This window comes from Sus scrofa, chromosome 17 (assembly GCF_054392235.1).
Source record: "Sus scrofa isolate SSC_HxYL_T2T_F1_AM1 chromosome 17, Sscrofa_HxYL_maternal_Yorkshire_Landrace_v2.0, whole genome shotgun sequence".
Lineage (NCBI taxonomy): Eukaryota > Metazoa > Chordata > Mammalia > Artiodactyla > Suidae > Sus > Sus scrofa.
This window is the reverse complement of record NC_139399.1, coordinates 7,154,821-7,182,158: the sequence shown is the minus strand read 5'-3', so window position 1 is coordinate 7,182,158 and position 27,338 is coordinate 7,154,821. Positions and strand designations below refer to the sequence as shown.

The following is a 27,338-nucleotide window of genomic DNA, read 5'->3' as shown; positions in this document are numbered from 1 at the left end:
TGCACCTGCAACATGAGGAAGTTCCTAGGCCTGGGATTGGCCCTGAGACACTGCAGTGACAAAGACAAATCCTCAACCTCTGGGCCACCAGGGAGCTCCCAGATATATTCTCCTAGCCAATGGAAGGCACCTGTTGAATGCACAGGGAGGAAACCGATGAGAAAGGAAGGAACCTGTGTGGCACGTTGGGTGTCAGCAACCGTTTAAACCACAAGTCCCCTTGAAGTAGCGAAATGATTCATTAGTTCCATTTCAGGATGCTCTACAACCTAAGGAAAGTCAGGAGACAGGGAAGCGGAGAAGAAGAACGAAGGATGAGAGAGGCAGAGACTACAGGGTGTGAATGAAGGAAGAGGAAGCAGGGTGCTGTGGTGTGAAGGTGGCAGAGTACAATGGTTCCTTAGAAAAAGGAGGGAGGAGGGTCTGAACTGTGAGATGGATATCCAGCAGCAGAACTTGTCGGCGAAGTACAGCCTAATATTCCCAGTCTTATGTTCTCATCGTGAGGAAGCATTCAGGACGGAGTTCCCTGGTTGAGCAGCACTGGGTGTTCCCCTCCGTGGGGGGTCATGGGCATATGTGGTCCACTGTGATCGCAGGTACATCCATGTCATAGGACAGGTTGCTGTTTTAGGGGATGGTGTCACATGGGCCCAAAGGGGAGGACTGGAAAGAAGAAGAGACCAGGGCATGGTACGGGTGGGATCAAGGAGACTGTAAACTGACAAAAAGTCCATTGGAAACTTACAACTTCTAATACATATCAAGGTTTGGGGAAGTGTTATAGTGAGGACCTTGAAGCTAGTTTTCAGAAGGGTTAATTAAGTTGAAGTAATGGAGAAGCAGACTCAATATAGACCAGACCTTCTCAGACTTAATGAGTGACTGGAGATCTTGTGGAAAGTGCATCTTCTGAGCCACAGGTGTGAGATTCTGCATTTCTCACAAGCTCTCAAGGGATGCCCAGGTTGCTGGTCTTCAGGCCAGGGTGTAGACTTGTGTTAGAGAACCCTGAGAGACAAGCCATTGGCCAGTTCAAGATCTGACATGATTAAGGAAAAGCATTCTTTTCTGTTCCTTTTTGGTTTTCTTCTTGCTTGCTCTGGCCTCACTGAAGGCGTGGGGATGTTCCTGGGCCAGGGATGGAACCCACACCACGGCAGCGACCTGAGCCACTGCAGTGACGATGTCTGATCCGGAACCTGCTAGGCTGCAGAGAACTCCTGTTTTCCTTTCTTTCTTCCCTGTTTATAGCTAGAGGGAAGCAGAGTTGAAGGAGAGATTATCCATGTGAGATACTACAGCCAAGCAGGGAGGAAAAAAGACGTGGTGGGGATGATCCTTCAAAAGCACGAAAAAGGGGCAGAAGGGAGACCACAGATCTAGAGATTGCCTTTGAAGAGGGGGGGACATAGTGAAAGGAAGGAGGGAGGAATGAAAAGCGTTAAGTGCATGATTGTGGAGTGAACGAGGAAGTTGGAGAGAACGCCTTACAAGTGGCTTCAGTGTACATGCACTGAAACCCAGTCAGATCACTGCTGCTCCATAGAATCCTGGAAGCAGGAGGGGTGCTAGCCCTGGGGTCCACCACAGCCACTCCTCATCACCCTCAGGCATCAAAGATAGAGGTGGTATTGGCATTTGTTATGCATGTGAGATTAATTGGAATATGGAAGCATTGGCTGCTGCTGTTGTTGTTTAAGATAGCTAATATTTTGTTAAGATCCTTTTCAACATTGGCATGAGATGCCAAACCCAACAGATTTTGGAAACAGAAGGAATTAATAGGATTCATTCCCTAAATGATAAATTGGGAGTATATCAGTAACTACTACACTGATTTTAAAGTAAAAATATCATTGATATCTAATAAGGCTGTTGCATTTGAATTTATTTTGTCCTTCTTGGTCATCATATTTCAATATTGAATATTTTCTATACATTATTCCTAAGATGTGCCTTATATACCTTCTTGCATGAGTGGATCAAGCAACTTTAAGAGGGCTCAACAAGAGGATCCAAGACATGGAGGCCTAGCAGTGGCCCACATGGGTACGGAAAATTGAATATTTCTATGCAGTATTACTCTACAAGTAAATATCCAAGGTGATCAATTCCAAACACTCTCTCTGATGAGAAATGATTTCTACCTTCAACTGAACTGACACCCCAAATGGGTACTTCCCAAATTAGAGAGCAAATTGAAGGTAATGCTAAACACTGGCAGTATAGTGGAGTCCATGCTGCTGCGGTATTGCAGGAAAGAGAGGCCACTGCACTGTCCCGTCAGCCTTCACTTTATCCTCTTGGGGTCATGATCTCTTCCTCTGATTAGAGATGACTTTTCTCCTCATCAGTCAGCCTGTTCACGTTGATGTATGTGCACTTTTCTATTGCACGATCCTTTGAAACATAACATTCCTTCCTTTTGAAATCTTACCTGCATGTCTTGTTAGACCTATATGCCCCTTTCTTTTTCAGGATCTATAATGAATTCATACTTCTCTCAGGTTCCTGTCCTGACTCCCCCCACCCAAGGGAGAACACCAAAACCTAACATATTCCTTGCCAAGGCCAAGCAGCAGAATTCCACGTGGTACTAACTCTGCACAAATGAATACCTAGCTTTTGTATTTACAGCTAATTGATACACGTCCATTTTGCCTTTTAGCTTCTCCTGAAAAGTATCCTCACTCGAAGGTAAATGCTTTTAGACTTTTAGCTTGAAATAATAGCTACAGATTGTATCACCTGTGTGTTATTTTTTAATCAACTCTAATCCAAACCCATTCAGCCTACAGTTGGAGTGAAAGATGCTGTTCCTAACAAAACAGTTGGAACAAAGGATTTACAAGCGTCCAGATCAGGTAAATTTTGCAATACAAATGTAACTCTGAAAAGAACACTAAAATGTTTGACATGGTCACAGTTTTCTTACTCATGATTCTGTTCTTATTTTTTTGAATTTAATGGAAGGATTTGACATAAATAAGGTAGATGTTATTGTTGGTATCTATGCTTGGAAAGGTATTTCCAAGCATAGGAGAAATGGGTTTCATTGTCCATTTATTTCTGCAGTTTTTGGTTGCTGTTATTAAATAGAGACAAACAGCAGCATGCCGTTTTGTGGCATGCTGGTTGAAGTGGATTCTCTTTTTTTAAATGTTTTTATTGTCGTTGACTTACAGTGTTCTGCCAAGTACAGCAAAAGGACCCAGCCATGCACACATAGGCATTCTCCTTCACATACCATCGTCTGTCATGTTCTGTGACACATGATTGCATGTAGTTCCCTGTGCTGTCCAGGCGGACCCCACGGCCTATCCATTCTAAAGGCAGTCATGTGCATGTACGAACCCAAACTCCCAGCCCCTCCCACTCCCTCACCCTCAACACGGGAAGATGTGAAACAGGAAAACTAGAAAATAAATAGGAATAACTTCAAGCCATTCCTGTAGATAATTCCCCTTCTCAGTTGCTACCATTCGTAAAATATTAAGCAGAGCCTTGTCCTCCAAGGACCCAGGATTTATGCATTTATTCATTAACAGTGATTGATTCTATGCATGGCCCCGATCATTTTTGTCTTTTGCCTTTTTTTTTTTTTTTTTTTTTTTTTTTTTGGGAGGGCTGCACCCACAGCCTATGGAGGTTCCCAGGCTAGGGCTCTAATCAGAAGTGTAGCTGCCAGCCTACGCCAGAGCCACAGCAATGTGGGATCCGAACTGTGTCTGTGACCTACACCACAGCTCAGGGCAACACAGGATCCTTAACCCACTGAGTGAGGCCAGGGTTGGAACCTGCACCCTCAGGGTTCCTAGTCAGATTCATTTCCACTGCGCCATGACGGGAACTCTCCCGATCATTTTAGATGTTACGTATTTCTGGAAACATCCCCTCGGTTCAATCCTGGAGCAGCCTTTTTGCTAATTAAAGCCTTCAGACTCCTATCCCTCCATTTATTTGTATGTCCTTCAAATGCGTCCCTACCGTGACCCTTCGAGTGATCCGTCTCAAGGGCATGTAGGACCATGAAGCACTCTAGGAAGCACATGAATGCCCAGGCATCTTACAGTGACACATGAGGCATTCATAGTCTGACTTTGGCCTGACCCTCTATCTCCAGCCTTTCCTGGCTGTCCTTTGCTCCTGTCATCTGAGCTGTTGCTGAGGCCCTCCTCACCTCTTCCTGGAGTGTAGACCAATATTTACCTGACTGTATGCTTCTCTTCCTGCCTCGGAACAGCCTTGCCTGCCCTCTCTCTTTCCTGCCCTCTGTTTCTTTGAATCTGACTGATCTCCCTGCTGACTGACCTCAGGCATTATCACTAGAAAGCCACCCCTGACACCTTTTATCTACCTTCTTCTTCTTCTTTTTCTTTCTGTGCTCACTATTGAGCAGGAACTCAAGAGACAATTACTGAGTAAAAGAAATAAGGACTGCTTATACAAAGATGATGTTTAAAAGCAGGTCCTGGATTTCCCAGTACAGCCCAGTGGGTTAACAATCTGACTGCAGCTGCTCAGGTCTTTTGGGAAGTGTGTGTTCAATCCTTGACCCTCAGTGCGTTAAAGGACCTGGGCTTGTGGGATAGGTAGATCTGAGCTATGGCTCGGATTTGATCCCTGGCTCGGAAACTTCCAAATACTGTGGGTGCAGCCAGAGAACCAAACCAACCAAAAACAACAAGCACCAAAAAGAACTTGTCCTCTACAGTCTAGAAGATAAGAGACATGTAAAAAATGATTTGCACTTCAGGTGGAAAAATTGACTACAAAAATCGGTAAAACGCTAAGGTAGCTCCAGGGGATGAGATCCTTATTTGTCTGGGAAGGATAGCCATAATCAAGGAGGCCTTCTCAAAGCAGGCCGAGTTTTAAGAAACATGAAAAGAAATGTGTCAGAGCAGTAGAGGAACATGTTTCAGAATAAGGAGCTGAGAAAAGCGTGGACATAACAGTTTTTGGAAACGCAGAATAATTTTGCAGTTGAAGTTTAGTGTGTTGTTGAAAAGGTGCACTTATCTTTTCTGTAGAGCAGAAATTGACAGAGCATTTTAAATCAACCATACTAGAAAAAATAAAAATCTTTAAACCATGATTTCAGTTGAACCATAAAAGCAGTGCAATTATGATGCAAACAGAGGATACTGTGACTTTGTCGGCTTGTCCTGGTTTTTTGTTTGGTTGGTTGGTTTTTGCTTCTTAGGGTCGAACCTGCAGCACAAGGATGTCCCCATGCTAGAGGTCAAATCAGCTGCCTACACCACAGCCACAGCTATGTGGGTTCTGAGCCATGTCTGCGACCTACAGCATAGCTCATGGCAGTGCCTGATCCCCAACCCACTGAGTGAGGACAGGAAGTGAACCCACATCTTCAGGGATACTAGTTGGATGTGTTTCTGCTGGGCCATGACGGGAACTCATGCCCTGTATTGTTACTCTTCATTGTGTTCCTTGATATTTGGTGGATGAATCTGTGAAGGAATGTTTGGGGTGTTTGTCTAGTACTGCACATGAGGCATGGATATGCTATTGTGCTGTTCAAGTCTGAGACAAAAGATTTCTATGAAAACATAATGAGTTGTTATATGCTGTCAGCCAAAGGGCTGCGATACTTCCCACTCACTGTGTTTTTCTGTTGGCGTGGCTTCTCGCCTGTGCCTTCACCCAAGGTCAGTTGATCACTTGCCTCCTAGAATGCTGAAGTAACCTCAGGACTTGTTGCTCTGCATTTCCACCTCCTGGAACTTTGGTGTACATTGTAACCACCATTATTAGGTATTTTTTTTAGAAAATTCGGTCTTGTCATGTTTGCCCCTTGCTTACAGTCCAGCTGCTGCTTTTCTTTGCCGTATGGCGAAAGGCCACAGTCAATCCTCTAGCTTCCTCTTGTACCCATTTTAGACCCTTCTTTCCACGGGAACTTTAGAATCAACATGTCTATTTCTTTAAGAAAAATCTGCTGGTCTTCTGCAAGTGAGTTCTGGATTATGTTGCATCTACAGACTTCTTTGGGGGAGAATTGACTTCTTTACCAATAGTGAATTTTCAAGCCTTGGAGAAAGACAATTTCTCCGTTCATGCAGATCTTCCTTGAATTTCTCTGTAATATTTTGGAGTTTTCAGGGTATAGATGTCTCCATCTTTTATGCGGTTACCTGTATGTCTTCTTTTTCAGGGCAGTTGTGATTAGTATATTTTAAATTTTAATTTCTGAGGGTCTATTCTGATGATAGGAACACGGTTGGATTTGGTGTATTCACTCTGTATCTTCCAACCTTACCAAGCTCATGTATTAGTTCTTGTGGATTTTTGGTAGACTCTCTCAGATTTTCGGTGTGACCAAAGGTTGGGAAGCCTCTTCATTCTTAAATGACTCTCTTACTAAAGACAGTTCATCTTGAAGACTTGCAGCCAGCACCTTCTCTGTCCAGCTAACCAGCTCATGAAGTTGTGCTATGAGTGTCGCCACAGACAGCGCAGAAATTCATGGAAGTGTCTGTGTTTTGGGAGAACTTCACCAAAGCAAGCAGCCTGACCCACAAGGTGGAGTTCACTAACTCCTATGATGTAACCATGCTGCCTGCTGATTCACAGACAGTTTTACTTCCTCATTGCCCATCGGATACCTTCTGTTGCTTGACTTTGGCCATGGCACTGGCTGGAACCTCTGGTATTGTGCTGAAGAGGAGCAGAAGAAGCTGTTCCTGTCTTAGTCCCTGTATTCCGGGAAGAGCATTCCGTTTCGAATCATCAGATACAGTGTTGGCTGTGGGTTTAATCATAGGTCTCTATCATTTCGGAGAAGTTCCCTTGTATTCCTGGTGTGCTGGTAGGTTTTCTCAGGAAGATGCGGAGTTTTGCCAAGTGCATCTTTTTACCTACCGACAGGATCATATGATGTTTCTTTTTAGTTTGTTAGTATGGGGATTGACATTAGTTGATTTTGAAAGAGCAAAACAGCCCTGCATTCTGCATTCCTGGGATAGACCCCATTTGGACGAAATGTCCTTTGAAGGTATTTTTGGCTTTAATTGGCTGATGTCCTGTTTAGAATTTTTACCCCCGTTTTCATGGCATAGCTTTCTTGTAATACCACTTACTGGTTCTGGTTTGAGGATAATGCTAATTTCATAGACCGAGTGGAGAACTGTGATGTGTCTTCCTTGTTTGAGGAGAATTTGTGTGGAATTGGTATTGTTTCTCCCCAAAACATTTGGTAGATTTCACCAGTGTAGCCACCTGGGCCTGGAATTTTCCTTTGTGGGAAGGTCTTTACCTGTGGCTTTAGTTTCTTCTTCAGATACAGGGCTATTTTGCTTGCTTGTTCTTTCTGCCTTGAGCTTTGGTAATTTTTCTCTTTCAAGGAACTTACCCATCTCATCTGAGTTGTCAAATTTGTTGACCTAAAGTTTATGATATTACTCTGTCATCCTGTTCATATGGGTAGACACTGTAGCACTGCTCATGTTGGAAATTGGTAATTTGTCCGCTCTCTCTTTGTTTCCTTACCAGCCTGGCTACAAGTCTATCCCTAGTGGTCATCCCCTGAAAACATTTGGTGTCACTGAGTTTTCCACATTGTACTATTTGTCCTCTTTCTCATTGATTTTTGCCTTTGATGTTTCTTATGTCCTTTCTTGTGATTTCTTGGAGTTTAATGTGCTTTTTTCTGGTTTCTTTCTTTCTTTTTTTTTTTTTTAAACAACCCAATTTTATTTTATTTATTTATTTTTTGTCTTTTTACCATTTCTTGGGCCACTCCCATGGCATATGGAAGTTCCCAGGCTAGGGGTCTAATCGCAGCTGTAGCTGCCAGCCTACACCAGGGCCACAGCAACGTGGGAGCTGAGCCCCGTCTGCCACCTACACCACAGCTCACGGCAATGCCAGATTGTTAACGCACCGAGCAAGGGCAGGGATCGAACCTGCAACCTCATGGTTCCTAGGTTATTTAGTTTCCAAATCTTTGAGGATTTTCCAGAGTTACTGTCATTCTTCATTTCCAGTGTCATTGCTTTGTCATCAGGGAACACACTCGGTATGACTTAGATCTTTTTGGCTTACTCCATTTATTAAGCTTTATTTTATGACCCAGAATATAGCCCTTTCTGGTAAGTGTTCTCTGGCTGCTTGAAAAGAATATTGGTGTTCAAGTCTGTCACATGCCTGCTGCTGTGCGGCCTGTCCATTCTGTCACTTTATTGAGGGAGGGCTATTGCCATCTCAGAATACAATTGTGTATTTGTTTCTCCGTGCAGTTCTCTCAATTTTTGCTTCATGGGTTTTATGGAAAATTCAGTTATTTATTTTTGACTTCATTTGTTTTTGGCCCTGCTGGTGGCATGTGGGAGCTGCCAGGCCAGGGAGGGATCAAACCCACACCACTGCAGGAACTCAAGTCACTGAGGTGAAAACACGGGATCCTTAACCCACTGCACCACTGGGGAACTCCCTCTTCTCTCATGTTCTGCCCTATGCTCTCTGTCTGCTTTGGTCCCACCAGACTCTCAGTGTCATCACATCCACTCAGGGAGCCTGGCGGCCTCCAGGTCAGCTCCTTCTGCCTGTGTTGTGGCCTGGACATTCTCTCAAGGCAGTGAGCTGGGGTGTTCTTCAGGCTAACCTCATGCGTTTTCAGGGAACATTGTCCTTCCTTGCCTGAAGCCCTTGGTCTGGAAAGGCATTTGTTATGTGTTCTGTTTGTGTTCCTTTTGCTTGTTTCAGGCAGGAAGGGAAGCTGGCACCTGTTCCTCTGTCTTGGTGAGAAGCAGGTTGCAGGTGGGCATGGGCACAGGCTGTGCACCGTCTACAGTGTTCTTCTTCCTTCTTTGCTCTGTGCTTCCAGCTCAGCCTTCATTTCTCAGTGTAGTCACCTCCTCCTTGGGAAATCTTCCCTGGTCCCTGTCTAAATCCAGTTATGTTATTGATCATGGACCTCTCTTGCCTCATAGTACCTCTCTGAGTTTTTCTCTGTTTGTCTTTCTCTTCTACTAGACTTTAAGCTGAGTAAGAGCCAGGCGTCTCCTGGGTTTTATTTGCAGAGCTTATTTGCATGCTTCTGCATTATACATATCCAATATGTATTTTCTCATGTTATGGAAGAGTGAATGTTAAAAGCACACCTTCCTTTATCCACAAGAATTACTCATGTGTTTTATTTCTGTTCTTGTTCTTTTTCTCCTGTATACAGATTCTGTTCCCTTATGTAAAATTCAGGGTGCAGTTCTTTCAAGTGAAAGATCACTGAAAGTTAAAAACAGCCAATGTGAAGTACTTGAAGGAAAAATCAAAAACATGGAAAGTAAGATCAGTGGCCTACAAGCAGAACTATCAGAAACAAAAGAAGTGCAATCCCAATTAGAGCAACAAAAAGTGGAGCAGCAACAAGAGCTCTGCAGCTTGAGGTACTGAGTGTCTTGGTTTTCGTATTAAAAGACATTTGAACTGTTTTCATGATGCAGATATAGAAGAGGTGTTTCATAAGTACTATATCTTCTAGGATTTTAGAGGGGGAAAGTCTTCATTAGTATTTTGGACTATGAGTTCCTAAAGATAAATCAGCAAGTTCTTAACAGTGAAAACTTCTAACAATTTAATGTATATTTTCCAAATAGTCATTTTCATGACTGAACTATCCTGCACTTTATGAAAGCCTCGTTGCTTGTTTATAAGATTGAATTTTGGTTGTTTTTCACTTTTCTGTATTGTATTTGATGATACAAGGAATACCTTTTCTATGAATTCATGTCCATTTTTAATTATGAAATTTGAAAAAATTCTTTTTTTTTTTTATCTTTTCGGGCCACCCCTGTGGCATATGGAGGTTCTCAGGCTAGGAGTTTAATGAGATCTGTTGCTCCTGGCCTACCCTAGAGCCACAGCCACAGCCATGCCAGATCCCAGCCACATCTTCGACCTACCTCAAGGCAACACCAGATCCTTAACCCACTGAGCAAGGCCAGGGATCGAACCCACAAGCACATGCTTTGTAGTGGGATTCATTTTCACTGTGCCCTGACAGGATCTCCTGAATAAATTCTTTAATCTCATATTATTTGGATAAAGTAAAAGAACTGTTAAAAAAAGTCTTCAGTCCATAGTTCTGTTGTTGTTTTCTTGTTTTTGTTTTTTCCTTTTCTGGTTGCACTCTTGGCATGTGGATGTTCTGGGGCCAGGCATCAAACTGGCAATGCCATGGAGACAAGCCATGTCCTTAACCCCCTGTGTCACAGTGGGAACTCCTCGGTCCGCATTCCTGAATTGTTCTCAGAGAAGATTATATTACTCTAGGTTTCTGCCCACAGGCATATGAAATGGCCATTTTTCTCAAGATAGAAGCTTTAAACATCTTTTGCATGTTTCTTCTTAACATCTGTGTGGATGTGGATAGAAGAAAAGTAAAATGGGAAGTGATTATTGATTAGTCAATGTATTTCTCACACAAAGATGAAATTGCTTCTGCGGTCTATGCTGAAAGCACATATTTTTCTGTATTGTTTAATATGGATCGTGTCTTGTTTGGAAGAGGGTTTGAAATAATTTATTAAATAGGTCGTATTTAACATGATAAGTTGAGATTGCCACAGAAGAAAAAAATCATAAAAAGCACAGGGCAGGGAGTTCCTGCTGCGGCTCAGCAGGATCACGATCTGGCATTGTTTCTGTGGCAGTGAGTTTTCGATCCCTGGCCTGGCACAGTGAGGTAAAGACCTGGCGTTGCCTCAGCTGTGATGTGTGGTATGGGGCCAGGAACTTCCACATGCTACAAGTGTGGCCCAAAAAGAAAAACAAATAATACGGCCATAGATATTAGACTCCTTAGCTTAGTTTGATTGTAGTAATCCCCAGATAGATGTTCTCTATAAGATGTCTGCAGATGATATCGTGCCCTATAGATGTGGGGACTTGTAGATGCAGAAGACATCTCCAGATGTTACCTTGCACTAGAAATCATTTGGGGGTACACGGAATAGTTCAGGAAGCTGCACGGACATTTCTAGTGAACTTATAAACTTGGTTCTAAACAACAGCTTCTTTTAGTTAGTAACTGCATTCTCTCTTCTAATGGAGAGTCGTTATGACTGTGTGGGAACAAAGGGTAGTTTTCACCTCTAATTTTCTGAATAATTTCCTGAATAATTTCAAATTTCATTTTCCGACACTATTCACTAGTTACTATTGATTAAAACTTACTCAGTAGCAGAATGTTTTTTCTTGATTGCTTTTTTTTTTTTTTTCTTTTTAGTGCTGCACCCGTGGCATAAGGAGGTTCCTAGGCTAGGGGTCGAAATAGATCGATAGGCCCTGGCCACCACCACAGCCGCAGCAATGCCAGATCCGAGCTGCATGTTTGACCTACACCAAAGCTCATGGCAATGTGGGATCCTTAACCCACCAAGCAAGGCCAGCTATCGAACCTGCATCCTCATGGATACTAGTCAGATTCATTTCTGCAGAGCCATGGCAGAAACTCACTCACTGCTATCTTTTAAGTATTACTATCTCTGTGAAGAAACCAAAGTGACAATTAACAATAGGAGACCCACTCACTTGCGAGAGAACATTTTGGAAGAGAATAGGAGAAAAAGATTGTATATACATGTATGTCTGGGTCACTTTGCTGTAAGGAGAAATAGTACATTCTCATTTAACTGTAATAAAAACTTTAAAAATTAAAAGCATGCGATGTAGAAGTGAAACATAGTTGGAGAACAGAGACAGACATATCATTAGACTGTTACACCCGTGTGTGAAGATCCAGATCATCGATAGAGCTTTTTCTTTCTAACAAAATTTTAAGGTAAGCATATTTATCTACAGATTATACTTAAAGCACGAAGAAGAGCAAAGAAAAAAGGCAGATATGTTATCTGAAGAAATTAGAGAGCAGTTAAGAAGAAAAGAAGAGCAATGTAGTAAAGAAACTGAATTGAAACAGCAACTTGAACTCACTCTTGAAGTACTACAAGGGGAACTGAAGACTGTGAGAAATAAGGCAAACCAGGTAAATTAATCCTTGGTGAAATTTTCACATTTCTAACACCATGTCACCAGTATTATTTATCCTGTCCCTTTGATTTAATATGTATCATTTAGGTCTGAAACAAATAAAATGTCATCTCTTCCTAATTATGAACCATGCCATTTACAGCTAAATTATTCACTTGCACTTCTTGGCTTCTAATAGCCCTGTATATATTTTATGAATGGAGGAATGCTAAGTAAATTGAGCTTACTCATGAAAGTAATGTTTGTCACTTTTGGTCGATGCAACAAAGTAATATTCTAAGCTGGTACAACCGCTATGGAGAACAGTACGGAGGTACCTTAGAAATCTATACATAGAACAACCATATGACCCAGCAGTCCCACTCATGGGCATATATCTACTTTTTTCTTTTCTTTTTTTCCTTCCTTGGCCATCCAGCAGCATATGGAATTCCCAAGCGTCATTTGCCAGAGACCAAACCTGTGTCCTGGCCATGCAGTGATGCCACTGATCCCATTGAGTCATAGTGGGCACGCCAACAAAATAATGTTCTTACTTCAAATCCATGACTTCATTTTGGCTTTTTGTTTGTTTAGCTCTGTTTGGCCCAGAGCATGCAGAAGTTTCTGGGTCAGGGATTGAACCTGCACGGTAGCAGTTACCTGAGCCACAGCAGTGACAACCCTGGATCTTTAATCTGCTCAGCCACCAGGGAACTCAAATTTTGAGTTTTTTATGTGAAAATACAAGCTAAATTAAAATATGATGCCTTTAGTCTATGATGGAATGAATGGCTCATAAAGGAGTTTTCCTTCACCGGACCTTACCTGCCTGTATTTTTGCTCTGTGATTAATTTAGCTATCATTTAATTTAAAACTTGAATGGTTCGTGTGGGATAAGTATCTTTGTGCTTAAAGAAGGCCACTTCCTTTCAACATTTTCTTTCTTAAATTTCTGCCCTTAAGCTTTTGACTCCTTTTAAAAGGTATGAGGCCAAAAACCTAAAGAAGTGTGTTGCCAGGTTGTAGAAGCCAAAATGTGTGTGTATGTACTTCTGTATGTGTATATTTTAAAGGCCAGCACTGAGTATCCCAGAAGCTGTACAGGATTTTTAGAGCCTATGTAAGTATATTTGTGGAGGCAGGTGGCATTTCTGGCCCTTTGGGTAAAGTGACGTTTTTTGGAATTTTGATGGCTTCCCCCACAGCACATGAAAGTTTCTGGGCCAGGGATTGAGTTTGCGCTGCAACTGCAGCAACACCAGATCCTTGAACTCACTGCCCCTGGCTGGGGATCAAACCTGTACCTCCACAGTGACTTGAGCTGCTGCAGTCTGATTCGTAACCCACTGAGACATAGCGGGAACTCCTAAAGTAACATTTTTAAGTCACATCCATTTGTCTGCAGCAGTCATGTCATGACATTTACGAAAGCCTCATCCAAGGAGAGGCCTTTAATATTTTCCATAGGAATTGATGAACTGTCTGTAATTGCAAAGCTACTACTAGTCATAATAGATATTCTTGGTTTTGCCAGTGATTTTGCTTCCTTGATAGATTAACAGAGACATTATCACTTCCACTGATGACAGGGAGGAAGCGGAGAGCCAGTTCAGAGACCTTATTTTGGATGTCATTCTCCCTGTGAGAATCTTACCACTATGCTCCATGTGGTATCCTATTTCAGTGCAAGGAACTTTTGAGAATAGTGACAGATATGCCATAATATACACTTAGTTACAGGGTAATAGTAAGTATTTTATTTTTAGTGAAAGAGTTCAATTGAATGCCCCACCTATTTGCCATAAATTAGTATTTTAATCTTAATAAGAGGAAATAAGAGTTATTGCTGCAGCAAATACTCTCATGATTTTCTAAGAAGAGCTCTATACATTTGACCTGATTTACCATTAGTGTATTCACCATTAATGAAACCTAAAGCTTATTTTGGGTTTCTGTGTGTTATACTCCAGAAGTACTTGTGGTTTTGTGTAAGAGGATTCACAGTAGAAACAGAAGACCTTGCTTATGTTTTTAATCCCTTCATTCTAGAAATGTCATAGAGAGGGAATCAATGTTTGCAGAAGTGCTTAGTACAGTGGCTAGATTTGTTAGTTATCAGTAGATGTAATTCTTGTAACTGACTGTAAAACATGTTAGGAAGTTTAAATATTTATGAACAATTCTCTGGAAAAACATTTTAGGAAGTTTGGTCTTTTCAAAGCGTGTACAGAGATAAGGCTCTTCCTGTGGGGTGGCTGGACACATTAGAGATCAGAAGCCATGGTTAAGTGGAGTCAGATTCATTCATCTTTTATTAGATGCTTTCTGGGCTTCTTGCAATTCAGAGAAAGTCCTTTCTAATCCCGAGCATTTTCAAACTTCTCTTGCAGTTTCCATTTTCCTTTCCATGGAGTGATTGTCTTCCATTCAGTTTTTGAACTTTGGGGGATTCCTGCTTGTGGAAAGTCTGAGAGATGTATGCAACCTTTATTTGTGTCCAGTTAGATTTCCACTCACTGCAGCCACTTCATTGTATAAACACATAGACTACTGTTTCATTTCAGAGGAAAGTATGGGTCAGTTTATTGAGTACAGGCTAAAAATCTCCTTTGCTTTTGCTTAGGTTTCTGATAGCCACAAAAAAAGTGACAAATCTGTTGCATGAAAATCTCATGATGCAAGATTAAATTGCCACATTAAAACCCACACCACAGCCCCAAACCACTGCAATGACAACACTGGATCCCTAACCTGCTGGGCAGCAAGAGGACACCCTTATTCTATTTCTTTTTCACACCCATTTCTTTATGAGATTTCAGGAGGTGGTAAAACTCTGCCAATTCATTGGTGAGGGTGGAGGAGTAGGTGGCAGGGCTGAATCTGTCCCCTAAGTAACTTAATGTTGATAAGACAAGAGGGTAACACCTTCTGTATCTTTCACCAAATTCAGTGAGCTGGAAGGTGTACATGTGAAGGGAAGAACGTGAGTCGATGTCTGTGGGGATAGTTTTTGAATTACCTATGTCGGAGTCATCTGTCATTAATATACATAATAATAGGGTGATTTATAAGATCAGTGATAGAGTATCTTATTAGGCAGTTATGGGACAACATCAACAGGAACTGGCTGGGAGTTCCCATTATGGCGCAGTGCAAATGAATCCAACTAGGAACCATGAGGTTGCAGGTTTGATCCCTGGCCTCACTTAGCAGATTAAGGGTCCCACATTGCTATGGCTGTGTTGTAGGCTGGCAGCTGTAGCCCTGATTGGACCCCTAGTCTGGGAACCTCCATATGCCGTGAGTGCAATCCTAAAACAAACAAACAAACAAAAAAAGAATTTAAAACATGATTACTGGCTGATATCCTAAAAAACCTAAAAAAAGCTGTCCAGGTCAGAGGCTTTGCTGGAAGTCAAGTCATGTTATCATGCTAATTTAGAAGATGAGGCAAGAGATTTAAAATAGAAATTACAAATTGCAAGTCAGGTATGTTTGAGATTGTTAAATGTGAATGTCCACAGTTAATGTATAAGACAAAGTGTTTCAGGAGACTAATTTTCAAGGACAGCCTTCTCTTTTATTTTCATTACCATTATTTCATTACCATTTTATTGTTTTATAATGCACTTATTTCTTAAACTCTGACTTTTATTCTGCTGTTTTGTATTATATAATTTTTCTTAGACTGTTTCCCCTTGGGGAAGTAGAGAGAACTTGAGAGTCTGTTTTTTTCTATTAAACAGTAAGTTTTAGTGATAGATCTATGACCATGATGAGGCAAGCCAGATAAAATTCAGAAGATAATGTTTAATGGAATGTTCCAGAAAACTGTCATTTCTCATCTTCACTTTTGTGAAAGAATGTAGAATGTGTGTCTATTTCTTTCTTGGATTTCACATCATCTTGTGCAGTGAGGTCATTATAAAAACCAGTTCAAGTTAGGGATTGCTTTTCTTTTCTTTTCAGATTAACTGTATTGTAAATGCATGGAGATATTTAGATCTTGTATAGTTGTGCAGCCAAAATAAAGAATTAGGAAATTATCTAGATGCTACCATTGGATTAAAAAAAAACTTTATGGAGATCTGCTTCATATGTCATATAATCCACTCCTTTAAGATGTGCAGTTCAGAGTTGTGGAACTTTTACCACAATCAGTTTTGGAGCATTCCCCCCAAAAGAAACCCTGTATCCCTTCAGGGTTGCTCACAGCCCCCATCTCCCTCAGCCCCAGGCAACCACCAGGCTAATTCCTGTCTCCACAGCTGTGCCTATTCTGGGGGTTTCATACAAATGGACTCCATGGAATTTTGTCCTTTTTGATTAGCTTTTTTATTTGACATAAAGTTCTCAAGGTTCCTCCATGTTAGATAGAGCCCATTATCAGCCCTTCCATGTCTGTTTGTTGTGGAATAGTACACTGTTACATGGTTAAAACATTCATCCATTCATCAGCTGATGGGCCTTTGGTTTATTTCCACATTGGGGCTGTGAATAATGCTGCTGTGAACATTCCTTTTCAAGTCACTGTGTTGACTTGTTTTATTCCCTGCTGTTGGATTTTCTCCTCTGAGTTAACTGGCTGATGTCACCTTTTCTTTGCCTTTTCTCATGCTGTCCTTTCTGTCTTTTGCCTTTCTTTTCCTGCCACCTAATCCTCCATTCATTCAGACAGGGCTTTCTGTCTCTCCTTCTGCATGAAGCTTCCTCTGACTATTCCTCCTGTCATTGACCCTATTCTCTTCATCCCTTGTCAGCTGGTCTGTGCAGAACAGTTTAGCCCATCATTTTTGCACTGTTGAAATTTTTTTCATAAGAGATAATCTTGTCTAAGTATAAATTTGTCTAACAGGGAATATGAAAGTATATAATGCATGGCACCGGTCCTTGCATAAATTGAAAATATTTTAGCTTAAGTGTTACTAGGATAAGTTTAAGCACTTTTATTACCATATGAATAATTTCCTTGTGGAGATATTGGTAAGACAAAGCTTTTATTAAATGGTATTTTAATCCATTAAATATAAATTGGAAAGTACTTGAACTAATAGGGAAGAATTGTTCAATTAAATGTTCATTTTTGCCCTCACTATGAAAAAAAAATCTAATTTTCCTTCCTTTAGTATACAGCTAAAAGTGGAATTTACAGATTGATAGCATTTCACTAATTGTAAAGTTCTGAGAATAGTTTTTCTTTTCTTTTTGTTTTGGTTTTTTGCTTTTTTTAGGGCTGCTCCCATAGCACATGGAAGTTCCCAGGCTATGGGTCAAATCAGAACTGCAGTTGCACAACCAGAGCAACTCAGAATTGGAGTCACATCTTGGACCTGCATCACAGCTCAGGGTCAATGCTGGATCCTTAACCCATGGAGTGAAGCCAGGGATTGAACCCAAGTGCTCATGGATACCAGTCAGATTTGTTTCCAGTGCACCACAGTGTGAACTTCCAAGAATAGCTTTTCTGAAATCCATTCTCCATAAGAGTCCTTGCTAGAATAGCTCGACAGAAACAGTTTCTGGGAATAAACTGATTCAGAACTTTGACCTAATAGCCATGCCAGTGGATTGATTCCTCCAACGGTCATGCAAGTCTTGTACACTCAGTCCAGGAGGTGCTCTTTGCATTGTAGTCCATGATCACTGCCCACTGAGTAGTAGAGAGAGGAAGTAAGTTCCAAATGACTGTAAGTGGAAAAAAGTACTAGTTGGAGGAATTAATGTAAGGTTTTGAAGTACTGGGTGGTATATTCTGGGCCTCAAGCTCCCCACCGACAGCCACTTTCACTAAAATGAAGACTGATTTTTGAGGGTGACTTGTATATGAGACCATGTCCATTGGCATGCTAGGTGCCTAAATATTAAATTGTTGAGAACATACAGTATAGCGAGAGTAATAATGCTGATGGCAAACCCTTAGCACTTGCTAGGTGCCACCCAGTCTTCTAAGTACATTATGTGTATTCCCCAGTTGAATCTTCCCAATAGCCCAATGAGGTAGATGCTATTATTATCTCCATTGTATAGATGGAGAAACTGAGACAGAAAATTTAAGTAATTTGCTCAAGGACACAGGGCTATTAATGGATGGGATTGGGACTGAGAGTCATGCATGCTGGCTCCTGAGTAGATACTGTCTCTAACTAGTCCATGAGACCTCTGGTTGTCACCAAAAGCAGTGTTAACATTCATAATCACTAGAAGAGCCACAGTGACTCACCTATGTGGATATTTAATGTTATAGTTGGGTATAGCTTAGAAGACAATAATATACATGTGGAGTTCCCACTGTGGCACACTGGAAACGAACCCAACTAAGAACCATGAGGTCACAGGATCAATCCCTGGCCTCGCTCAGTGGGTTAAGGATACAGCATTGTCATGAGCTGTGGTGTTGGTTGCAAACCTGGCTTGGATACTGCATTGCTGTGGCTGTGGCATAGGCAGCAGCTATGGCTCTAATTAGACCCCTAGCCTGGGAACCACCATATGCCGTGAGTGCAGCCCTAAACCACAGAAAAAATACATACATAGACACACATGTGTGTGTGTGTTTGTATGTGTGTGTATATATATGTTTGTGTGTATATATATTTACATATACCTGTATGTATATGTACATATATGTGTGTATCTGTGTATGTGTGTATAAGTACATGTGTTTTGTGTACATGCATGTGCATATATGTGTATGTGGATGTGTGGATGTGGATGTGTGTATATTATTTATATGTGTGTGTGTATATTTACACATAAATTTTACACATAAATGTTTCCTGTAAGGAAATTCTCTCTTTCCCTAATCCACCAACTTATAAATGTGAATATTTACTTGATAAAATAGAATTTAACACATGAATAATATGTTTAATACTAGAGGAGAGGTTGATAACGTCTAAAAGACCAGATAGCAAATACTTCAAGCTTTGTGGGCTAGAATGTCTCCGTTATAACAGCTCCTGTCTATTCTAATGGCATAAAAAGTAGCCATAAACAATATGCAGAAGAACAAGACAAGAAAACAGGTGTATCTGTACTAGATTATGAGTAGGTGAAAACATTGTTTTCCTTTATTTTAGTTGCAAGAAGCACAAGATCGATATATGGAGGCCGTGAAATGTACTGAGAAGATGCAGGATCAAATGCAAAAGTAAGATTTAAAGCAGCACAGAGAATAAGTAGGGATTAAGTACGAAGCACCTAGGCAGTACAGTGTAAGAATTATATCAGGAAAGACGACAAATAATACATCATTGGGAAGCTGGGTAAAAATTTCAGTTTTGTGGCGTTGTGAAATACAAGTTTTTCCCCATTATTTCTAAATTTTTCACATTATCCACAAAACACTACTAGAAAAACACAAAATGGCCAAAACATCTACCTTTCAAAATTTTCAGAATTTATGTAATGGAACCTGTGGGTGTTTGTTTACAATTGGTGTTTTTTTTTTTAACACTCTATGTGTGAGAATAATTATTTTAAAATATACATTTTAGGCTTCAAAAGGAAAATGCCGAGTTAAAAGATACAAACAAAATGCAAGCGGGCACAATTGAAGAGCTTCAGAGAAACCCGCCGGGTCCAAGTTCGGTAAGTCGGGTTTTTTCTGTCATAACCGAAAAGGAATTTTAATTGTGTTACTAATATTATATGAGACTATTTTAGAAAATAGGAAGAGTCTCATTGATGAAAAGCAGTTACGGCATCGATAGTGGCACTCTTTGCTACGAATAGCATAATTCCTCTTTGTAGAAGACATTAACTGAATTCATAAAATGAATGATTGTCGTAGGAAGATTTTAACTAGAAAGATTGTGGAAGCGCTCCCGTTGTGGCTCAGCGGCTTATGAACCCTACTAGTATCCATGAGGATGTGGCCTTGCTCAGTGGGTTAAGGGTCCAGTGTTGCCAAGGCTCTGGTATAGGTCTCAGCAGCAGCTCTGATTCAACCCCTCGCCTGGGAACTTCCATATGCCATAGGAGTGGCTTTAAAAAAAAAGGAAAGAAAGAGAGGAATTGAAAAGTTGAGGACTGAACATCCAGGGTTAGTGTCATTTAGAAATGAAATAGGCTGAGAGGAGGGCCTGTTCAGGTTTCATTGTGTAAGTTCAGTTGAGTTCTGTGGAGGAAGTATGTCATAAATACCAAGGGAATAGATCATCACTATGTGATAAATAAGGAAAAGGTTACAGTATATTTCTCAGTATCCACCAATTGGGAGCTTAGAATTTTAGATGAAAATTCTTGATCATCTTCTTGATTTTCTTTTTAGCTCCATCTTATGTTCCATGAAGAATATCTTTGAAGCCTTATATTCTCCTTAGACTTCCGGTTACCAGTTCTTTCTCCAGGTGGAAAGTAGCTGTGTTAGGAACATGTCTCTCTCAATTTTTCTCTCTCTCTAGTAATACTTCATGGCATTCAGGGAGTGGTAGATGATCATGTTTGATTACATGAGTGAATTATTTTATAGTGATAAAGTCAAAGTCTTTATTACAGTAGTATTTTTTTTTAAAAAAACAATCTTTTTTTTTTTTTCCTTTTAGGGCCATACCTGCAGCATATGGATGTTACCAGGCTAGAGGTCGAATCAGAGTTGCATCTGCATGCTTATGCCAGAGCCACCGCAATGCCAGATCCGACCTGCATCAGTGATCTAGAGCATGGCTTGTGGTCATGTGGGCTCCTTAACCCACTGAGCAGGGCCAGGGATAGAATAACTCACATCCTGATGGATACTATGACCAGTTCTGAACCCACTGAGCCACAAGAGGCATTCCAATAGTAGTATTTATAAACAAATATTTGTAGAGTAATACAAATCAGTATTATTAGGAATATACTATGAACACAAACCTTTGTCTTGTACTTAATGTATTTTGATTTTTTATAAAGTTTCCTAGACAATAACACATTTATATATATATATAAAGTATATATATATGTATCTTTTAATATATAATGAAAATATATAAAGCAGAGGCTTTTGATTATAGTATATCCCTAACAGTATTGATACGTTACTGATCTACTATATATAAATGCTGAAATATATTGTATAGATTGAGTGAGGGTCAAGACGAGAGATGTAACAGAAGGAGTGGAATGAAGTGAGAACAGGGAATCCTCTATTTCAAAATATGGAAATTACTGCAAATTCAAATTAGGAAAAGAAAGCTAAGTCCTGAATGAGGTGTTCAGATGCTTCTGAATGCCATATCGCTGAAGATGAAGAAGAACTGAAAGAAACTTTGATCTTCACCTTTTTTTGGTTATGGATGTTAGTTTTTATTTGACGTTGTTTCTTTTTTAAAAAAAATCCTCCCTTTGAAATTAATAAAATATGTGTTATATTTAGTCTAGCAAAACCCGTATTCATCGATAATGCAAGTTGAGCTCAGTTTTATGCCATTCCATGTTTATTCAGATGGAGATACTTGGACCCTTCTGTTGCTTATGGTTTCTGAGTTACTGCCTGGTGCATACTTAACTGACCTAACTAATGGTATCTGACTGTTTGGTATCCTCTTAGTAGGTATTTTTAATCTTTTGAGAAGAGAGAGGACATAAATAAGCATTCTACCCAGTCTTTCTATTAAGAGTATAATTTCTAATTATGTAAATTAGGTTCTTAATCTCTATTCGTTGCATGAGAACATTTGAACCTGCAACACTCTTAAAGAAAAGCGGTATAGAAGTTATTTTTTGTGGAGAGTTCTGATTTATCTGTTCCTAATAGTATCTCCACATTATGGACACATATGAACACATTGAATAAAAGAAACCACATTTATGTTTTTTTGTAATATCAACTGTTTGTTATAAACTCACTAGAAGGAAAAATGACTAGCAGAAAATACAAAATTATCTCTGGAAGATCATTTTTTACTTTGAAAATATCTCTAGCAATAGGTACATTTCACATTATTCTTGAGAAACTTTATAAACTTCAGCATCTCTAGTCACTTAACCAACATGTAAGTTTTTTGTATATGCATGTGAAACTAATGTGTAAATTATTTCATATCAAAAATTCAGAAATACTTGTGACTTGATTTTTCAGTCCCTTTGTTCCTCATGTCAATACTAGGTCCTCTTTGATAATCATAATTGTATTTTAAATCTTTCAAATCTCCAACTTGGTCAATCATAGTTTTATTAATTTTTGTGCTAGATCATTTTGGCAACCATTAACTACCATAAAATACTAGGTAGGCAACTGGAGTTATTAGAGTGCTATTCACAGGAGAATTAAAAACAAAGTGTGAATTTTATTTTATTTTATTTTACCTTAATTTGATTTAATTTTATTGTTTTGTCTTTCTAGGGCTGCACCCATGGCATATTGAAGGTTCTCAGGCTAGTGATGAATCAGAGCTGCAGCTGCTGTCCTATACAACAGCCACAGCAACTCGGGATCCCAGCTGCATCTGTGACCTACAGCACAGCTCACAGCAATGCCAGAATCTTTAACCAACTGAGTGAGTCCAGGGATCAAACCTGCATCCTCATGAATGGTGGTCACATCCATTTCTGCTATGCCATGACAGGAAAAACAGTGTGACATTCTAAATAGGGTTTTTAATTTTTTCTTACATTATATGACTGCTTAAAAACACCTCATCATTCAATAATCACGTAAGCAATTGTAATTGAAAACTCTTTTTTTAGGATTAACTTTTAAAAAAATATTCTTGTAGCATCTAGAATTGGTATTTTACAATTAAATCTTCTTGTTAAAGTTAAACATGTGTATTGGTGTAGTGTCCCAAAATGCATATTTGTACAGATTCAGGAAAGAGTATCTTTTGAATCTTTGAAACAAAATGTTGACATCAATCATTGAAAAATTGAATTTCAGTCCTTCCTCAGTTCTTGTTTTTTTCAAAATTTCAGAAGTCTGTGCAGGTTTGCATGCTTTCATTATTCCAGGAGAGCATATTTTGCAGATATTTGTCTTAATGTCATAACCTTTTCCTGAATAATTTTATCTATTTTGATGCCAAATGTGTTCATCCAGATCTTTCTTATAGGTCCCCTGAGTGCCTCACATTTGGAATGCCCCAAACTGAAGACACTGCTCCTTTACTATATATATATATAACATTGGTGACAAACAAGATAGTACTGCATAGCAGGGTACTATACCCAATATTTCATATAACCTATAATGGGAAAGAATCTGAAATTATATATATATATATATATATATATATATATATATATATATAGAGAGAGAGAGAGAGAGAGAGAGAGAGAGAGAGAGAGAGAGAGACAGAGATAGCTATCTGTCTCAATCATGTCCCTGTAAACTTCAAACTAACACCACATTGTAATTAATTATACTTTAATTTTAAAAAAGCCTTTGTCCCTGACTCTTTGTAGGCTCTCTGTCATTCTGTCATCTGTTTTCCCCATCCTAGTAAGTAGCATCACTGAAAAACTGGAGCAAGAAATCTCAGAGTCCAACCCTCCCTGAAATCACCACAGCCAGTTACCCAGCAAGTTCAGGATTTTCCACCTGCTTGCATTTTTCATGTCTTCTTTCCATAACTTGCCTTCTCACCTATCCTTGTGAAAACCCTTCTAAAACACATCTGTGATGATGTAACTCCTCTACTTATTTATGGATTCCCATCCCATAAAGGAGACGGTTCATGTTCTAGGAACGGTACCTGCTTTTTTCCATTTGGTTCTGATCCTTCAGGTTTGTCTCTCCCTACCAATTCCCAGTAACTGGGTTCCGGTTGTCCACATGACTGGTTCTGTTGTGTCATGCCTTGTCCTTTTGTGCAGGCTGCCTTTACTAGAAGTGGCTTTCCATCCCAGCTTGGCCCCTCGTCTGTCTTTGAAGATGCAGCCCTGTTGTGGCAGCATTTCCTGAGCTCCCCAGATCCAGCTGAATCGTCTCTCCTTTATGCCTTTACTGTAGTCTCTCCACTTCAGCTGTAGAGCTGGTGAGGGATGCTTTTCTGTGCTTCTTTGGTTTCATGTAGCTCTGCCTCACTTGGAATGGAGAGCAGAATCTGTCTTTTATTGCTATTTCCAGCACCTCCCCGGACAGTGCCTACGTTTTCTAGGTGGAGTCAATGTGGTCTTCCTGACTGGTTGTTTGAATGAGGAAGTGAATGCGTATGACGTTTTCTGAAATTGGGTTTTTGTGTCATTGTGTCTTCTTTTTACAGGAAGGAGACAAAAAGCCGGGAACGGAGCCAAAAGAAACCAGGACTGATGTGATGGAAAGTATCCCACAAGAGCCACCAAATCTTGACCATTTTACCTCTGTTGATGGAGCACACAGAGAGAATAGAAGTGGTGAGTTAGTGACTATGGATTTTCTTTCCATGCTTAAAATCTAGTATAGGATTCTCTGGGTTAAAGATCTGGCTATCATCACTGCTATTGCAGGGGCTTGATCCCTGGCCCAGGATCGTTTGTGTGCCAAGGGTGCAGCTTTAAAAACTTTAAAATACAGAACTTTAAAAAGCTAGTAGAAAATCTTCAAAGTGTGTGAACCAAATACAATACTTATTTCTTTTCAAATTTTTTTTCTATCAAAAGTTTCCCAACAACCACCAACTTTATCTTCTTGAGAATGCTTCAACCTTCCAAACACTTTTCTGTTAATTTAACTTACTGACATATTCATGAATGGAGATAGATTTATGTGTATTTAAAATTCATCCATTAACCCCAAATTCCCAGTCCATCCCACCGCCTCCCCCTTCCCCTTGGCAACCACAAGTCTATTCTCTTTGTCCATGGATTTCTTTTCTGTGGAAAGGCAGGTTCATCTGTGACACATACATAGTAAGAGGAAAACATACAAATAAAATTCATAGTAGTAACTGTTCTCAATTATGTATCTGTGGCTGTATTTTATAGGTGTGTTGTCAGCATCAGGATTAGAGGAGGAAGATATTGCATCATCTTTGGATACTGAGGTACTGTTTTCTAATATTACTATTGTGATTTTTTTAAATAGAAGGCCTGAGTGATGGGAAAACACAAGGGAGTGGGTGCTTTGTCTTGCCTTTCTCACCTTTGCGTTTGTCCATCAGATAGTTTTCATTTATAATTAATAAAATAATTCTGCGTGAAATATGATACTACCACATAGTACACTGCTATTAATTGGCAAGATGCAACTAATGAAGCCCCAGTAAAGTGCAAAACTAGGGCTAGGAAGCTATCAGGACTCAGTTTTTGCTCTGAATTTAAGTTGATCTAAAAACCAAAGCATTATTCCAGGTCAGTCTATGGCCACATTTATATATATAAATAAATATATATATTTGGAAGTGTAAACGTCCTAGTGTGATTCAGACAGAAACAGGTCAAATTGTAGTTTTTTTACCACTTCAACATTGAAAAGAGAGTTCCTGATACTTGAAGCTTTTTATTACATTTGAATTATGCACTAGATTTGCAAGGAACATTTAATGGGAACAAAAACATGGGGATGCAAATAAATATGTGGTGTTATGATAACAGCAGGTTGGTTTACCTATGTTTGAATAAGTACAAATCATTTTGGATAAAGCAGTGTGCACTAAGTTGCTTTATGACAGCCGCACCTGCGGTAATGCAAGGTAGCTGAAGGATTCAGCATTGTCTCTGGGGTGGCACGAGTTTGTTGTCTGGCCCAGGAACCTTCATAGGCCTTGGGTGCTGCTGTACAAGAAATTAAAAAGGATCACAGTGCCAGTTAGTGGTTTACTAAATGTGGAGGGTATTTTCTGCTTGTTTGGGTATTTTTTTGACACGTGGAAGTTCCCAGTCCACAGATCAAACCTATGCCACGGCAGGGACCCGAGCTGCCACATTAACAATGCCGATTTTTAACACGGTGAACCACAAGGGAACTCTGAGGATACCTTTTTAAAACCTGAAGGGCCGCAAGGTGAGAGCAGGGTTAAGAATGTGACAGGTAGAACAGGCATGTGGATTTCTGACTTGGGGTGTGTTAAGTTTCAGTAGACTGTGATCAGTGGTCTCCTACAGGTATATTAGTGCTTTGGTACTTGCGGCCCTCTCAAGATCTTAAATGTTTTGACCTTAAATAAATTCCTGTTGTTGAATACCAACTGTGGGCCTGGTCCTTAGACAGCGAATGTACCAGCTGAGGGGTTAGGCTGTCGTGGTAGGAGCAGAAAAACAAGGAGGCAGGAATCCTTCTGATATCACTGTAAGTCCCTCATGGGAAGGACCTGACAGGGAGACGGTTAGGTTAGACACCCGTGGGGGAGTTTGGTGGTGGACGGGAGTGAGGCTGGAATGGAGGTTGTTAGAAGAGAGCTGAGGGTGACGAGAGCTGCCACGGGAAGGATGGGAAGGAGCCAGCTAGGTGAAGGTTTAGAGAAGGGACCTTCTGGACAGAGAGAAGACTGGGTTCCTTCTGCACATCATTTCCCTCTCACATCTTGGAATGACCAGGAAACAGGTCATTCTTATGATCACTTTTTTCCCAGCCACACCTGGGGACACCCGCCAAGGCCCCAGGCCCGAGGCACAGGCCCAGGGCAAGCACCGGGTACCCCAGTCTGTTTCCCGCCTTATGATCATTTTGATTATTATTTTTGCACATAGAAGAGAAAATGTGCATAATAAGGCCTGGCACATTTGGGTGGCTAGTAAGTAAATATCCTCATTCTTCTCTTACGAAAGCTTAATCTCCTCTTTTGAAAAATTACGTAATTATAGTGACATTTTCTTGCTATTATTTAAACTTGAAAGTTTTCCTTACTGTTTTGTTATTACGTTTTCCGTTCAACTGTTTCTCCCATCAATAAACATTTTTATCAAAGAATCGATCCTTCTAAGCCCTGGTATAGCTAAATGAAGCAGCTTGTACAATATTCTGTTAATACTCAACAGGGTTTATATGCCAAAGTTTCGTTTCATGCCAAGTATGTTATTTTAGTACTAAAATGTTTCTGTCCTTAGAAATAGTTTAAATTTATAGCAGGTATACCTCTTTAAGAACTTGTTGAAATATGTGCGTATTAATGTTTATATGTATTTTAAATATCCTCTTCTTTTGGTTGAGAAGGCAAAGTCGAGTTATGTGCTTTGAAGTTAATCCTTGGGTGAAATATGTTATTGTAATTCAGTATTCTGTGAGTGAAAATATTGACTCAGGCTTTCCATGCTATGTTTACAGAGTCAATAGCCAAAGGAGGGGATAAAAGGATAGAATTGTTCTAGCGAACATATAGAAGTTTTCAATTGAAATGTTTGTATTTTCACTCCCTGTTCTGTCATTTTTAAGTCTACTTGTTTCTAAAGTAGGACATTAAAAATAAAGTAGGGAAATCCAGGTATTTTCTTTGAGAGAGAT

At 40.0% G+C, this 27,338-nt stretch overlaps 1 protein-coding gene across 28 annotated transcripts in view; it reads left to right on the top strand.

The window, feature by feature from the left end:
• The window catches only part of LOC110257476 (ankyrin repeat domain-containing protein 26-like), a 128,454-nt gene that overhangs the window by 40,777 nt on the left and 60,339 nt on the right, over window positions 1–27,338 (top strand). For 22 of the 28 annotated variants that reach the window (XR_014831900.1, XR_014831901.1, XR_014831898.1 and 19 more), the window contains 9 exons: window positions 1,954–2,052; window positions 2,672–2,700; window positions 2,795–2,867; window positions 9,197–9,410; window positions 11,827–12,010; window positions 19,078–19,148; window positions 19,495–19,588; window positions 24,184–24,313; window positions 24,884–24,942. Coding sequence is in view for 14 of the 28 variants with exons in the window: in XM_085003031.1 (XP_084859157.1) it covers window positions 1,954–2,052; window positions 2,672–2,700; window positions 2,795–2,867; window positions 9,197–9,410; window positions 11,827–12,010; window positions 19,078–19,148; window positions 19,495–19,588; window positions 24,184–24,313; window positions 24,884–24,942 (953 nt within the window). In the remaining 14 variants the exon portion in view is untranslated. The remainder of the gene's footprint in view (window positions 1–1,953; window positions 2,053–2,671; window positions 2,701–2,794; window positions 2,868–9,196; window positions 9,411–11,826; window positions 12,011–19,077; window positions 19,149–19,494; window positions 19,589–24,183; window positions 24,314–24,883; window positions 24,943–27,338) is intronic. The other 6 variants (XM_085003032.1, XM_085003035.1, XM_085003030.1 and 3 more) reach the window with 2 other exon arrangements.